The sequence below is a fragment of the Perna viridis genome, chromosome 10, assembly GCF_037379345.1.
Source record: "Perna viridis isolate PV_CMFRI_1.1 ecotype Kerala chromosome 10, ASM3737934v1, whole genome shotgun sequence".
In the NCBI taxonomy this organism is placed as follows: domain Eukaryota; kingdom Metazoa; phylum Mollusca; class Bivalvia; order Mytilida; family Mytilidae; genus Perna; species Perna viridis.
In genome coordinates this window covers 32,661,081-32,676,821 of record NC_142454.1, presented here as the reverse complement: position 1 = coordinate 32,676,821, position 15,741 = coordinate 32,661,081, and the positions used below count along the sequence as shown (strand labels likewise).

General features: G+C 33.1%; 2 protein-coding genes across 2 annotated transcripts in view; one reads left to right on the top strand and one right to left on the bottom strand.

The window, feature by feature from the left end:
* LOC148605452 (gem-associated protein 5-like) overlaps positions 1–8,399 on the bottom strand; it is a 144,558-nt gene extending 136,159 nt beyond the window's left edge. The window contains exons 1-7 of the mRNA XM_088551128.1: positions 7,993–8,399; positions 5,503–5,684; positions 4,897–5,066; positions 3,870–4,107; positions 2,909–3,068; positions 1,420–1,516; positions 307–422 (exon numbers count right to left, since the gene is read on the bottom strand). Of these exons, the coding sequence (XP_088407254.1) occupies positions 307–422; positions 1,420–1,516; positions 2,909–3,068; positions 3,870–4,107; positions 4,897–5,066; positions 5,503–5,684; positions 7,993–8,292 (1,263 nt within the window). The 5' untranslated portion in view covers positions 8,293–8,399. The remainder of the gene's footprint in view (positions 1–306; positions 423–1,419; positions 1,517–2,908; positions 3,069–3,869; positions 4,108–4,896; positions 5,067–5,502; positions 5,685–7,992) is intronic.
* A 166-nt stretch (positions 8,400–8,565) lies between these two features.
* Positions 8,566–14,842, top strand: LOC148605451 (large ribosomal subunit protein uL22m-like). The gene is made up of 7 exons (XM_088551127.1): positions 8,566–8,600; positions 10,896–10,935; positions 11,375–11,645; positions 12,141–12,206; positions 13,397–13,478; positions 14,140–14,205; positions 14,581–14,842. The coding sequence occupies exons 1-7, from the start codon at positions 8,591–8,593 to the stop codon at positions 14,796–14,798; spliced, it is 753 nt and encodes a 250-aa protein (XP_088407253.1). The 5' UTR covers positions 8,566–8,590; the 3' UTR covers positions 14,799–14,842.
* The last annotated feature ends 899 nt before the right edge of the window (positions 14,843–15,741 follow it).

The following is a 15,741-nucleotide window of genomic DNA, read 5'->3' as shown; positions in this document are numbered from 1 at the left end:
GATTACTGATAATCTGAAGTATGGTCCTATTCATTTGAAAATTTAGTAATGCAAGTGTATCTGGGAACACCAGATTACATTTGTGTATTTTGTGAATAGGTCATCACCTCTAGAAAAAGAAACAAAATTTTATCAAAAGTATTTACTTCTAGATATTCAAATGTTGGACCAATGTAAACATACAGACAGACAGATGGACAATTGTATATCACGAAACATCAATTTTCAACAGGTGTTTAAACAGATTCATGCTTGATCTTAGATTCCTCTTCCAGAATGACATATTTACTCTCAGGGACTACTTACTGCTGTGACCTTTGACCTTATGCCTTGCCACAGAGTGGCAACATCAAATGCATTAGTTGTGTTGTTCATGTTCCAAACTCTGATCATATTATCACCAACACCTAGTGCAATTCTTCCTGAAAAACAAAATAACCATTGTAATAGTTTAACCATGTAAAATCTTAGAAACCTCATGATGAAACTAAAACAAGTATATGTAGTTCAAATGTCATCAAAAGTTTTCTATTCAACATTGTGGATAATGTGGGGCAGGCCATAGCTGATCTGTTTACAATGCTCTCACCTATATTCCATCTTTCTTCCCTAAATTAGCAGAGCAAAAATATCCTATTCACTAAAATCCCTGTTCCCACTTATTAATTTGTTGCCATGTCCACTCATTCCCTCCCAGCCCCCCACCACATTCCTCTGCCCGTGTGAACAAAAATACATGTATAATAATTTTATGAAGATATGCATGTACAATAGACATTTGTAGGTGTGTGACTAAAATGTAACAAAGTTGCTATGAAATTTGCTTTAACAAATTCTTGTTTAGAATAACCATACATTTAAATTACCAGTGTTTACATTTCTGAAAAGATTTGATTATCATTCAGATGAATGAGAACAATATTCATCTTAATCAACAACATATTACTATTTCAATAGCTTACAAAATTCATTTTTCTCTGCCTTCAACAATACTTAAGTAGCAGTCTTTGTAAGAATCATGCAAAATCTGAAAAATGTGATACACCCCAAAAAAGGCTACATATTTTTATTTTTGTAATTAAGTTGTTTTATGGGTCTATATTGTGAAATGTGTAATTATTCATTCAAGTCTGCCTGCTCTTAGGAGATAATCAACATTGAAAATACAATAGATTCTATGTATTTGGGTGCCATTTACAGAGTTATCTCCCTTAATTTTGAAATCTACAGTGCATTCTATATAACTTTTATCTCCTATGAACATGGGTTATACGAAAAACCACATGTAACTTTAAGTTTACTATGACATTTCAAACAAAATATCAAAAATAAAAATATGTAGGCTCTCCAACCATGAATCACATTTTGCATGATTCTTATGTGGAGTGCTACTTAAAACTAAACTGTATACCACCTTACCTGGATCTATAGGTGAAGTCCTAGCACAATACACATATCCTCCACATGTAGGCTGACAGTAAAGAGGTCTTCTGTTTTTTACATCCCATACAATGAGCTAATTATAAAAGATATAAATACAATTTAGAGTACGACAGTTATTGATAGATGTATGAAGTACATTAGGCCTGGGTTTCATAAAAAATCTCAAGTTAAGTATTTCCTTAAATCCTGAATTCTTCCTCAAATCTTCATTTTCAAGTGATCTAATTGGTTCAAATTTGACAAGAGGAAGGATTAGAGGAAAATTTAAATTGAACTTTTTTTAACAAAACAGGGCACAAATTGCAGTCCTAATGATAGTTTTGTAATTATGGTATCATTATTATTCATGGGATACCCATTTTTGGTGCCGTGATCTAGGATTCCTATTTCCTGTAACCAAATGCAAGCAGATTTTTTTTATCATGCTTAATTTACCCATTTGGCAAGATTTTTTTGTACAATAAAGACATTGATTGTTCAGAACAGAAAACAGAGATTCTCAGCGGAAAGCTAAAATTTTCAAAAATCCTAGAAAACCGAGTGGTCTTCCTGGATAGCCTGAAACCACAAATTGGGAATTCAACAAACATTACTCTCCACTGGCAGATATCATTTAAGTAGGTAGACCTAGGGTAAGGGACAAAACTCTTACAACTCACTGGAATGTTTGTATTCAGCATTTTACATCAATCTCATGTAAGCATCAAAGTAACTTAGAGGTGTAAAACCACTATTAAAAGTCCCATTACTTTCTATGTTGAATTAAGCAATTTTCAAGGTCCCAATCTTTTTTAAAGTTTGTTAAAATGAACTTTAACAGGTTTTATCATAGAGGGGACCTTTTAAAGACTCTCTCATAAAATTTGCAGCATACCTTTAATGGCTTCTAAGAAAGAACGGTGAAGTGAAAGTAGACAGGTACTAAAAATACTACTTTCCTTTTGACAAATCAATGGGCTTAAGATCTAGACACTGACACATTATTCTCTACATCAGAGTTCAAAACTGTTGTATTCAGTGTGTACCTGACGTGATAAGATTTCAGATGATACCAAGTTTGCATATACTGGCTAAATCACAGAAAATATACAATGCATCCTAAGAACTACTTTGTTTTTTACGGACTACTTTCTGGTATGTGCAGGCGACTGGTTCCCGTTAATAGTGGTATTATACCTAGATTGATTTCATTCTGTTTCGAAGAAAAGCTTGAAAGGCTTTAGTGAAATTGAATATGATACAAACATATCACTGATTTTAAGAGTTATGTCCCTTACATTAGGTCTATCTCCGTGAGATGACTTTAAAATCTGTCAAGTGTCACTCAACATCATGTCAATACCTAAATTCATCTTGAATTGCACTACTTTTCAAAACAACAAGTTCAAGTTGAGTGACATTCATTTTTTTTTTATTTTTAGGGTCACTCACATATTTTCCACATGTGGGAAGAAAATAAAGTTACCTGTCTGTCCATAGATGTAGTGACCATTTTATTGTTTTCAGAGTGACCAAGTCTCATGTTGAATATAATTCTGTTATGCTGTTGCTTCTTGTCAATGGAAGAGAATGGCTGCCATTTCTGTTGTGCTGTACATGATAAATCCCAAAGCAATAGGTCACCTCTACAAAATAAGATAAAATCATCTTTGCCTACCCTATCTGTGCACCTGGTCCATGCTCCCAGTTGTTAGTGGAGTTCAAGTTGCTCATTTGCTTTTGTTACTGTGTTTGTATAATTTTAGTTACTTCATGTTCTTTGTTGTGTATGTCTGTTTTCCATGTCTGGTCTTTGTCCCTGGATTACATTCTTTTGATTACCACTATAACCTTGGTTCCCTTGATTATTCTTTGCAATATCAACTTTAAAGCATACCACAATTTAACAATTTTTTTTCTTAATGGAATACATTATATTGCAAACCAAATACTTGTGTTTATTGACAAAAAAATTGGTTTTTGCATGCTTTATTTTAAGTCATAAAGATAGAGTGGTAAGAAACTTTTTGTATATTTACCAGTTCCTTTGTCCAAAAAAAAAATATATGAAACTGTGTTGACATACTGCTGCCTGTCTTTGCACTTTCAGGTTAGTGACCGATCGAAGCGTGTTTCCTATTTTTCAGCAGTGTACCCTTAAGTATTATTTTTGTCATTTTCCAGAAAGCACGGATTAAGTCAAAATGTTTCTCCCACAATGTAAAAAAAGTAAAAAAAATACCTACCAATACCTAAGGTGTAATAGAAAACTCTCATATTATTTGTTTTGGCCTAATAAGATGTATATATGTAATAAAATCACTAACGTGGCTGCATCTAGGCAATTTCAACATGAGCCTAAACATGAGACAAGCAAATAGTTCATGTACCAATAAATTTGTGCCATTACAACAGTCTTGGTGGATCATAAAAATTTAATGTCATACCCAAAAGAGCTTGAAATTATATGATGAGGATCTGCATATGACCATACAATGGCTGCCCACAATTTTCCTCTACCAGTATCTCCTTGGGGTACCCCAGACTTAGGTAACCTAAAAGTTGTGAGTTGTCTCCCCTTGACGGAGCTCCAAATCCTGATAGTTTTGTCTTTACTTGCTGATGCCAAAAGGTGTCCTTCTATGCCAAAATCCTTACTGACTTCAACTTCTTCATGTTCATTCACTGGAAAATTAAATAATCTTGATAAACATTCAACCTGTCATCAACATCACAATATTGCATTTATTGAGGTAAAAGAGTAATCAAGGGAACCAACATTATGGCAGAAATCAAAAGAATGCAATCCTGGGATAAAGACTAGACAGAAAAACAGACACACAACAAAGAACATGAAATAAAACCTACAAAGTAACAAAGGTAAATGATCAACCCGAACTCCACTAAAAAAATGGAAAAACTGGGAGCATGAATAAGGTGTACCAATAGGGAAAGTGTGCTGCTTATCTAGAAACACCAGCCAAGTTGCTCATAAAAAGTCGACCGTAAATGAAAAAGGAAAGAAAAACTATGACATGGTAAACAAATGAAGTACAGAATGTTTATCTGGCCTTTGCATACTAATTATAGAAAATCCCAACACTCTCTGGTGAAAAAAAAATAACATGGAACAATACCAGACTACTACTACTACTACAGTATTATTTCTTGTAACTATTAATTTATTACCCAATTATCTCTCCAGGTCAATATAACTGTAATATCCAACACAATAGGCCAAAAAAAACTTAACAGTTTAACTGTGATTCTGTCAAAATGTCCATAAAAATAGAACCTAAGAATGACAAGGTAGATTGGAAAAATTTTAACACACATACTTTTTTTATTTCACCTAATTGTTTTGGTTAGAATGTGCTATTGACACTATATTATATGTTTTTTTTTTTTTTTTTTTAAATGAGCCTTATAAGGACTTAGTTTTTTCAAAGTTATGAGGATAACATTGTACACTACCAATTTCCTCCTCGGGTCTGTCTAGGTCCTTATAAGGTTTTGGAGGTCTAAAGTTTTCACCAGTAATGGGACACCAAGCTAAGGAATGAACCTCATCATCATGGCCTCTCAGTCGGTGGATTGTACTCCCATCTCTAATATCATATAAAATTATTACACCAGACTTGTACCTGCAATGAAAAGGCTTCTTATTTTTTTTAAATAAATGGATAAGTGTGTTTAATTACTGTTTGCACATTTATTTTTTTTCATTTAAACATTCAAAAATTAACCTTCAGTAGAAAATTCACCATATTTACTTAATATATACGCATTTAAGTTGTAACAGTAAATTCTGACAATTATTTACAGTGTATGTTTAATTCTTATTTCAGTTATCCTTTAGTGAGTTTTTCAATAACAGTTTTTTTTCTACTAGTTTTTATGGTATACTTCATGTATAGAGTGTGAAACCAATGGATTACAAAATATGAACTCAGTATCTCATATATTGTAATGAAACATAACATGGTTACAGATTAATCTGGATAAAAAATACACATACTGATGAACTTTAATTTTATTTCAAGATGGCATCTAAGCAACTTCTGAGCTACATTAACGTACCCAACAGCAACAACTGATTCCTCTATATTAGAAAATTCTATTGTAAACGCTGCTGCTTTTTCTGCTTTGAAGCTTGCAATTCTATTCTCAATATAGTTCCAACATGTTACTTCTCCCTTCTCATCTCCAAAAACTACCATCCTCTTGTTGAAAGTAGACCAGGCAACGGCCATGACTTTTGCCTGTATAAAGTTGAACAAATACATGTATACAAAATGTATGTATACACAAGAACATGTAAGTATCTACTACCCCATGTCCTTAAATTACTAGTAATTCTTTATAAAAAAAGGCAGCGAGTGGGAAAATTTTCAAAGGTTACAATGTTCTCCCCAGGATTTTCAGATAGCGCTGTATTCAGCGCGAGTGACACAACATTAATATGTCTCGTGTCGAAACGTGCCACTTTGTATTTAATGTATTATATAAAATTTGATCATTGTATTAAAAATGTACAAATGTACATTGCTGTTTATGTTTACATGAATTATTTGTAGATAATATTTTACCTTTTTTCTTCTTTTGCAGCATTAATAACTTTAATACTATTTTTTTATTTTTCCTTTATAAATTAACAGAAATATTAAAGATACATGTATTCTATCAAATTATGATAAGTAATTCTTCATAAATATTTCCTTTCATACACACCCAGTGTTCTTCAAATTTTTGCTGACAGCTGACCCAATGGAAATTACAATTTTTCATTTGTTTTTGGGGCCTCAATGGCTCATTTGATTAAGAGCAATCTCTATTGAACTCTTCTTCTAGTCTTAGTAACTTTCAATATATTTATAGATTTATAGAATATGATCTAATCAGGTAAATGTAATAGACTACTCTGGTTTTAATATTCATGTTTCCAAAAATTTTCAGGATGTAGTGTGGAGTTGACCTAAATATATCAGGAAAAAACAGAAATCATTCTTGTTATTTAAAGTTGGCACACTAGTTGTTATGTTTTGTCTTTAAATATTATGTTTATATGTAGTTTATACATGACAAAAACCCCATATCATGACTTACACAAAAAATAATTCCCCACACTTGTTGTACTATTTTTAGACGGGGGATTTTATGATCTATTTCTTAACTAATTTTACTGCCAAAAAGCATGTATTATTGATACACAAAATGGCAATGTAAACAAAAGACGGCCATTTCCTTTTTCTTTTCAAAGTGCTTTGGAAGTATCTGATGGAATAAATATTGTTTTGGAATTTAATATGTTCTTTTATCAGGTAAGTCAGCTTCTTAATGTTGAAAACATCATGTGATTGTGCAATTCTTCAACTTTGCATTTATAAATAGCCACATGCTTTTGGCTAGGGTTGAGTGAATTTTTACCATAGTCAGTTTTGATTGGTTCAGTATAAGATATTAGTATCTAATTGACACCTTTATTAAAATTAATGTGTGGGTAGGTGGGGTGACTGATAAAGAATCTTATTGGCAATGTCATAACTTTTATTGACATCAGATACATGTGCGGTCATGCGGTGATCAATTGACCATAGCATGTTTACTGCTATCAACTTCAAGAGCTAATTACATGTACCTTGTAGGATGCCGTAAATGACCTTGGGGCACACACGTTTCCTGTAGTAACTGATTTTTAATCCACAAATTTAACTTTACATGTTATAGCACAGCCCTGGTAGCAAGATAGCACAGTACCGATCTCAATAGCGCAGTACTCAATCTCAAACAGTGCTGTAAAGCTCAGCGCTTGAAGGGCCTGGGAAGAACACTGGGTTGAGATTCAATCCTCTAACAAGTACAAGTATTTTTGTGTTGAAACATAGCTAAAAGTCAAAAGAATTTCCATTCAATGTATATTTTTATTTGAAAATAAGAAACTTTCAGATGTTGCAAATGAAACTGGATGAAGCATAGCCTCATCATAGGAACTGTTGCTCAAGGAATGGAACGAGCAGACATGTTGTGTAAGACCAGAATCTGATAGAATTTTAAATAATTCAAGGGGAAACTTACATGTACAAGTACATATCTGCTATCAGTCTATTCTAAAAGTAACAAGCTCTGCCTACTCTCATTTCCTGAGATTTCACATGCAAAATGATCCAAAATGTCAACAAACAGAGTATCTCATATAAAATGAACAGAACATCAATAAAAAATAGAATTTTTTGTGATGAATTTGTTATCAGCATTCAGATAAATGAATATGGAATTGAACTTGGTACATTGTAGGTGAGAAATTCAAGATTTCAACCTGGTTATGAAGTGTGGTACTCCTGGGTGCCATTAAATCTTCTGACATATCATTATCCAAATTAAAGAAAGAGGTATTGGTGCAGGGTCAAGAGGAAATTCAGTTATATTAATTTGTAAATTAAATGTACGTGTAGCTGAAGGTGTTTACTAAGCACCAATTTGCCATGTACCTACTATTATATATTATTATGACATTTGGTAAGTATATGAACAAGAACATGTGTATATCTAATAAACAAATATCAAACTCACAAGTGCCTCTGCTTCATAAAGTTTTTCTTTCATGACAGTGTCCCAAATGTAGACATTGCCATCTTCTGATCCACTGCAACATAAGTTAACATTTGGATCTATTGGTTCTGTTGGCAAAACAACAGCAGTAACTTTTTCACGATGGCCACAATATACACCCTTGTACACCAAAGGGGAGTAACTGGAATCGTAAACAAACACATCGTGTCGTGCTGCGAAAACAAGTAGCCCAACTTTGTTGAACCCTACTGTGTGGCTTAGGTACCAGTTGGGCGAGGCTGGAAGTGTGAGGAGTGCCATAAATTTATGGAAATTATTTTCAATGGGATAGTTTAGATTCTATGACCGTTGACAGCTTTCCCGCAAAATTATCGTCGTTCTCACGTTTTGGTTCAGCTACTAACAGTTGGTCGTACAGAATAACGACAAGTTCAGAAATTACAATATTAAATATTTATCTATATCTCTTATATAGGTTATAATAAACTTGTTTCATATTTTAATGTGAATTCTTTTAAATAATTATTTATCATTCCATTTATGTATATTTACCCATATATTAAAATCACGACAACCGGAAGTTGAACGTGCTAGAAAAATGAGAAGTGGTAAATAAGTATTTCACTTACTTTTACATCACATCCCTTTGATTCACAATCTGCATGCTCACTAATTGTCTGTTCGTCACTTCTGCATTTATTTTAATGTCCGAAGAATCCTATAGTACGGCTACAGAATATTTTTTCAGTGCAATGAGTGGCAAATTATGTATGACTATTTCAAATTCACGTGTGTATAACCTCAATCATAGGAAATCCTTGACAATATAAATTTGCAATATAAAGTCTCTGGTATACATTTAAATTTGCAATTTTAATCACTGTTTATCGGTATTACTTGAATGTATAATTTTACAAAGGTCTTTAGTATGACCTTTATTTTGTAAGAGTCTATGACTAAGTCTGAAGAGCTTGACAGGGTGTCTGCACAGTAAAGACTTTCATAATAATTACTATAGTGTTATAGTTGAAGGATTTTACATTCAAAATGCCAAATTTAAGTTAAGATATGGTACTTTAATGTGTTTATTTCGAAAAATCTATGAAAAAGCAATGATACAGATACATGTATGTGTACTATTACCTTGTTTTGTCAAGTTGAGAAACCTTGCATACTTCATTGAATTGTAAATAGGGATGAATAAAGGAATTATTTCAATTGTTCATATTTTTAAATTGAAGATCAATGTAATTTTGAGTATTTTTACAATCACATTTTACTAAGAAATTCTTATCAATAGTTATACATTTAGAAAAACTTCTTCACCAGTTGATTTTCCTCAGCATTTTAACACAATATCTTTGAATTGCCTTGTTCTACATGTACATTGTAATTTCATATTACAGCAGATTTGGATGTGGCACTGCATGTTAAACATTGGTTGCACAGACATTGCATGGTTTCATGATTGTACATGTACAATGTACATGTAGTTATACTAGTGTGACCCATTGTAGTAACTAATGACCTTCTAGTTTAATTCTTCGCTCAGGAATAACAGTAATTGTAGGATTAACATGAAATACCATGCAGGGATGCACACATGATGCATTGGCATTCATGAATGGCCCGCCTCGTGCAGGTCCGGGTGTCAAAAGAATAGGCCTGCAGTAGCGCTAAGCTTGTTGTAAAAGGCGACTAATTAGTGCTCAGAAACCTAGCCAGGGGCTAGGCGCTCTGCCCACAGAGCAACTGGAAGTGTGCCCCAGGTGGTGAAATGGGGTACCCCCTGTCGTGTTACATGCTGGGGTTGTCAGGCTGTAATACGAAAAACCTGACCGCAAACCATAGTGGTGCACCGTGTTGGGAAAGATGCAACATTTCTCGCACATTAAAGAACCCTGCTGTGGTGTTCGATAGGAGAAGGAACCTTTGCGCTCCGCCACAGGAGGCTAAATTGCCCAACCCTACCCATCCCTCCCTCTTTCTTGTGGCAATCAAAATTTGTTGCCCATATTATCCTTGTGTTCCATCCCATTTTTTTTCATCATCTTCATTTCATGTTCATTTTATCATCCATTTTATGTTCATCGACTGAATATAGCTGAAATATTGCTGCTTGGTCGTTAAACCCCAACAATCAATCAATCAATCATGAATGGCCCTTATGGGGTCCATAACTCTAGGAAGACATTGTAAATTGATCACCTAATCAGAGTATTACATGTATTTTTTTATCAAATTATATCCACAAAGAGATCAAAGAAAAAACATCAATACAGTATAATTATTATACCAAAGGTATCCATGGGCATGAACAAAATTTTTTAATAAAAGCCACTAAAAAGTGTAGGGTGTCCTCACCCTTTCAAAACCGTCTGTAGGAAATACTACTTCAGATTTGTAAAGTCAGCTCAAAATCTACCCTTATGTATGAAAAATATACACTACTGTCAACGCTATTTTTAATTTCTCCACTCTTTTAAAGTTTAATATAGTTTAATAGCTGCTAAGCATTACAGTAATGTACTGAAAAAAAATTAGGTATTGGAATGAAATCATTTTATCTCCATTTTTAATTTGGTGGAGACACAGTGGATGAAAATAGTGACTCCACTGTGAAGAGTGGAGAAACTAAAATTAAGGTTGATGGTAGTGTATTTCAACAATTTTAAAGATCTTGACTGCGGTCTTTCCATTGTAGTTTAAAGTACTGTTGAATTGAAAAAGTTATACAAATACAAAACCTTAACAATGTTTAAAGTTTAAATGATTCAACTGATGAGTCAATGATTCCAATGATTGGAGCTCCATTACTAATACATGTAAATACAAACTTTCATAACAATGGAACTTGATAGATATAAATGCAATAAAAATCTTTTTTTCTTTTTTTTTTTCAGTTTTAAATAAAGCACTTAGATTGGGATATCTACAGACGAGGTAAAGGCTGACATTGTTACAGTTTACAACAATAAATACTTACATGTACATTTTGTACATGTACATGCACATCATGTATAAAATAAAAAAGTTCCACGATTACATGGATTATTTTGTTATTTGATAATACTAAAGGGGTGTGCTTAACCTCATTCAATTTCATGTAGTTTTAAAATTTTGTAAAATGATCAGTGTGTAGAATGTTTTAATATTTTCATCATTGGAGTGTACATGTATATAGAGTTTAAAAGTCTCAGTTTGAATATTTGTACATGTAATGACAAGTAAAACATTCCTATTAACTCATAAATAAATAAATAATAAATATTAGTCAATGGATTTTTTTTAAACATATGTCCATGCCATAGATAACTAAAAATTTTCTATGTGAAGTAAAACTTCAGCATTTTGAAATGATAACCTCCCTTTCATATTCTAGATTAGCTACATGTACCAGTGAAAAGCCAATATCAACAGTTCTACCATCTTTCCTGGCAGCTAGGCAGTCAGTGTACACATGTGTTCCAGGAATCTCTCAGCTTCAGTACAAACTTGCAGGATGTAGAGGATTTCATACAAGTGCTCAGAGGAGAGATGAGTTTGACCCTGAGCCCAAGACTGAGGTTTTTCCAAATATTCCTAAAGAATGGTTGAAGTATAATGATATAGTATATCCAATACAGAAGCCTGGTGACCCAAGAAGACCGGCAGTAGGTTTAAATGATAGTTGCTGTCTGATTGTTTGATTTATATATGTTTGTCTTTTAGTTTGCATGATGGCAATTCTTGACTTGACACATTCCCCATTTCAACTTTCTTATATACTATTTTCTAAGCTGTATTTTGTGACATTTGGTGAAATAGTGTAATTTTCAATTTATTTGTAAACTTGAGTCTTCCCTATGTTAGGAATGTATTTTCTCATCATACAGTCTTGACTTTCTTAAAGTTGAATGCCAATTCTCTTGCCTTTGTTTTGAATATTTCTATGACACGGCCACTTTTAAAACATTTCATTGTTTAGAGAACAAGTTAAGATGTGTACATGACCTCCTCTTACATGGATCGTCTTAACTTGCAATGGGCCAGTTCTTATCACAATTATCAGAGGTTAGGATAGAGGTCATAGAAAAGTATTTGGTTTGATTGGTTGGAATATTGGAGCATGAAATGTTTAATAATAAATGTTCTATTTATTACAACAGGAAGTTGTTCATATGAAGAACCACATCAAGTACAGCCCTAAGAAGTTATGGTACCATGCCATTATGGTAATGTATTCCAATAGTGTTCATGGAATGAGATTTTGTGGTACCATGCTCAAGGAATGAGCAAAGCATTTTATCTCACTCAAAGCCCAGCTCTCTTCACAAGTACAGTCCTAAGATGTTATAATACCATTTCATTATGGTAATTTTTTCAGCAGTATTCAAGGAAGAAGGTCAGGTACCATGCTCACCTCAAGTGCAGGATGCCTTTGGTTATATTCCCTTGCCATATCATACCCATAACTCTGAAGTTATAACAACTGCTTCTTTGTTAAGAAAGCAGTATAATTTAGATAGAGCGATTACTCTTTGTTTCTGAGTCAAAATAATATTTCCAAGTTGGGTGACATGACTAGCAGGGTAATGTTGCTTCTGTTAGCTAGCACGTTAAAAATACCACTCAGGGTGTCAGACTTGTACGAAGCATGGTCTGTTCTTAATGAATGTTCTAGTCCTGAAATTCAAGAAACATATGTGATAGGATGTCAAACTACAACCAGTTTATGGGGTAAGCCAAACCACAAAATTTGGTTCTCCACAAAAAGGAGATTTCCATTGATATGTATACTGAAATCTTAAAACCATTTATTCAAGAATCCATGAAAAAGTGTTTTTTACCTGATCCATTAAAATATGTATCCACGAACTTGTATTTTTGGCAGTATTTTATGTTCTTTGTTGTGTGTGTGTTTTTGTTTTCCTTGTCTGGTTTTTGTCCCTGGATTACATTCCTTTGATTTTTGCTGGAATCTTAGTTCCCTTGATTACTCTCAAAGCCTAACAATATTACATTTGGCTGTTTTGATTTTTGTCAAGTTTATTGTTAAGTGTTTTTTTTAATGCATCAAGAGTGATCAAGAGAACTAAGGCTTTTACAATACCCTGAGTTAGTGATTGATTGATTGATTGATTGGCTTTTATCACCAAAATATCAATGTTTCAGCTATATCCAGGAGACTTGGTAAGTGAAATATAAACAAGGGTTGGTTGAATTTGTATGTTTGGGAGGAAGGTTGATTTTGTCTGTTGATTTTCAAGTCGAACTGTCCAAAGGATAGTTGCTAAAGTTCTGTCTACAGAAATTAATAAGCGATGAACAATGAAATATTTACAATCTTGCCTTTCAGCCTAAATAATTAAAATGTTGTAATTCTGAATGAATAAAATGAAATCTTAATGTTACTGTATTTCAGATTAGAGGTATGTCTGTTGATGAAGCCATCAAAAACTTATCTTTCCAGCAACACAAAGGTGCTCATATCATTAAGAAGGTAGGTTTCAAAGCCAACTAAAACAATTTCTTAATTTTCAGGCTTCCCTCATCCGATTAGAGTATGTAATTATGTCTCTCCCCCTCCACTTAGTTGGGGAGGAATAATGTTTTTGCACTGTCCCTTAGATTTCAGTAAGCACAACTACTCAGTACAGGGTAGGAAACTCACTCAAATTCTAGCTAGTCCTGAATACAATTTTCATGAATTTTTGTAGGTATATATTTGTGCAAATTGCCAGGAATTTATTAAACATTAACTTTTGTGGGAGTTGCACCCCTTTGAAAGGTTTGAAAGTTTGAATCCTCTATACAAAAGCAGAGAGTGATAGAGCAGCTGCGTATTATTCTCCATAGTAAAGTGGAGAGTTATAGAGCTGCTGTGTATTTTTCTCCATACAAAAGTGAAGAGTGGTAGAACAGATATGTATTTTTCTCCGTACTAAAGTGGAGAGTGATAGAGCTGTTGTGTATTTTATATGAGCATGTTTCAACAAATTATGATTAAAAATTAGGATAAAGGGATGATTTTTTAATGTAACTTTACTGAATTGTTCATTTTGTATACCTTGCCTTCAACTCTTATACCAAATATTCTGTAACTGCCAGAAATAGAATTGATTCAGTCTATCCATTAATTATGATTCTTTTTGTTGTTAAAGGTAGTTGAAGAATGCCAAGCAATGGCAGTAAAAGATCATAATGTTGAATTCAAGTCAAATCTGTGGGTTGGTAAGTCAAATTCAAAGTATCATTCCATGTAAGAATCAGGCGTAAGCTTGGAGTGCCCACTTTCTTCATATTAGGTGATAGGATGTGCCGCTGGAAAAGATACAGTTTTCCAGCTTGCAAATATGTGAATAGGTGGGAAAAAACAAACATAATTATTATTATGATAAGTCATTAAAGTTTACATAACAAATTATATGGATAGTAAAAAATATCCTTCTTCTAGCATCTGTTTTTGTTATTTTCTTATTTGTAGAATAAATGCATGATGTATATTGCTATTATATATCCTAGAGATAACACATCGTTGCAGTTTGTGATTTTCTGAAAATAATTTTGGCAGAAGGCTCTATTTACAAATTGTTTTTTCTGTTGTAGAGGATTCTTTTGTTAAACAATCCATGATCGTGAAAGGTTATAGGAAAATGGGGCGTGGCAGAGGATCCTTGGTTCGTTACAGGTATTCACACTACTTCCTCCGGTTACGTGAAGGGAAGCCACCAAAACATTATTATCCACCTCCAGAAACTGGCTACGATAAAATGGAGAACTACATAAAAAAACAACGACAAAGGAGGGTTATCTTAGCTTTGTAGTTTGTTACGCGACTGGAATTTTAAAAAATTAAAACTGAAATGATTTTTAATCTTTTCCTTACTCCAAACTTTTATAAATATAACAATCCATCTTTGAGGCTATGATGTGGATTGAACTTTGACCATTCCAATTATTTTGTTTTCATCCTATTTATAATTAACAAGTTCCAGATCACATCTAATACCTATCTAACAGTGGGATGATATGCTTACCTCTGGGTTGTTACTTCTGTGAACAAGCATATTAAAATCTGGTGTAGCATATATATGGGACTAATATAAAGCAGGGTCTGTTCAATTGTTCAAACATCCTCATTCTGTAATACATGATATATCTGCCATATCTAAACACAATCCATCATTATTGTAAAGTCTTTTCCAACTACTGTGAAAATACTTTAACTCAATTTTTGTGGTTTGTTAGTTTGTAGATTCTTGGATAAATGGATTTTAGAACTTCTTCATACTTATGAATTCGTGTTTTGCCAAACTCATGGAAACCCTGAAAATTGGTTCCCATGAAAAGTTATTGAAAATCATTTGTTGTTGTTGACCTAGGGAGCAACTACTTGATTTCTGGGGATGGGGGCTAGAATCAAATTTTGAATTTTGAAGGATGATGATGTATGGTTAACAAAAATCAGGATGACTATTTGGTAAATCCATCCAGGATAGAGGATAGAGTAAAAAATTAAAAGTCAAGTCAGAAATTATATAGAGAAAAAAATCAGGGCACTAAATTTCTAAATTTGATCCTAGTAACCACCCTAACCCCCCTACCCAAACATCCTGTACTTAAAAGACAGCTGTTTGTTAAATGTGTGTAATATAAAAAATGAATGTAGTTAATGACCAAATATAAATCAGCAGGGAATGTTTCAGATGTAATTTTTCAATGAATTTTGATTGCAAATAACAATGTAATGATTGTGAATCTCTCTGT

Bases quoted from the DNA above. Each gene is read 5' to 3' on its own strand.
- LOC148605451 (XM_088551127.1), top strand. The intron at 11,646-12,140 runs GTAGGTTTAAAT...TTATTACAACAG, and splicing joins GTGACCCAAGAAGACCGGCA to GAAGTTGTTCATATGAAGAA. The intron at 13,479-14,139 runs GTTTCAAAGCCA...TGTTAAAGGTAG, and splicing joins TCATATCATTAAGAAGGTAG to TTGAAGAATGCCAAGCAATG.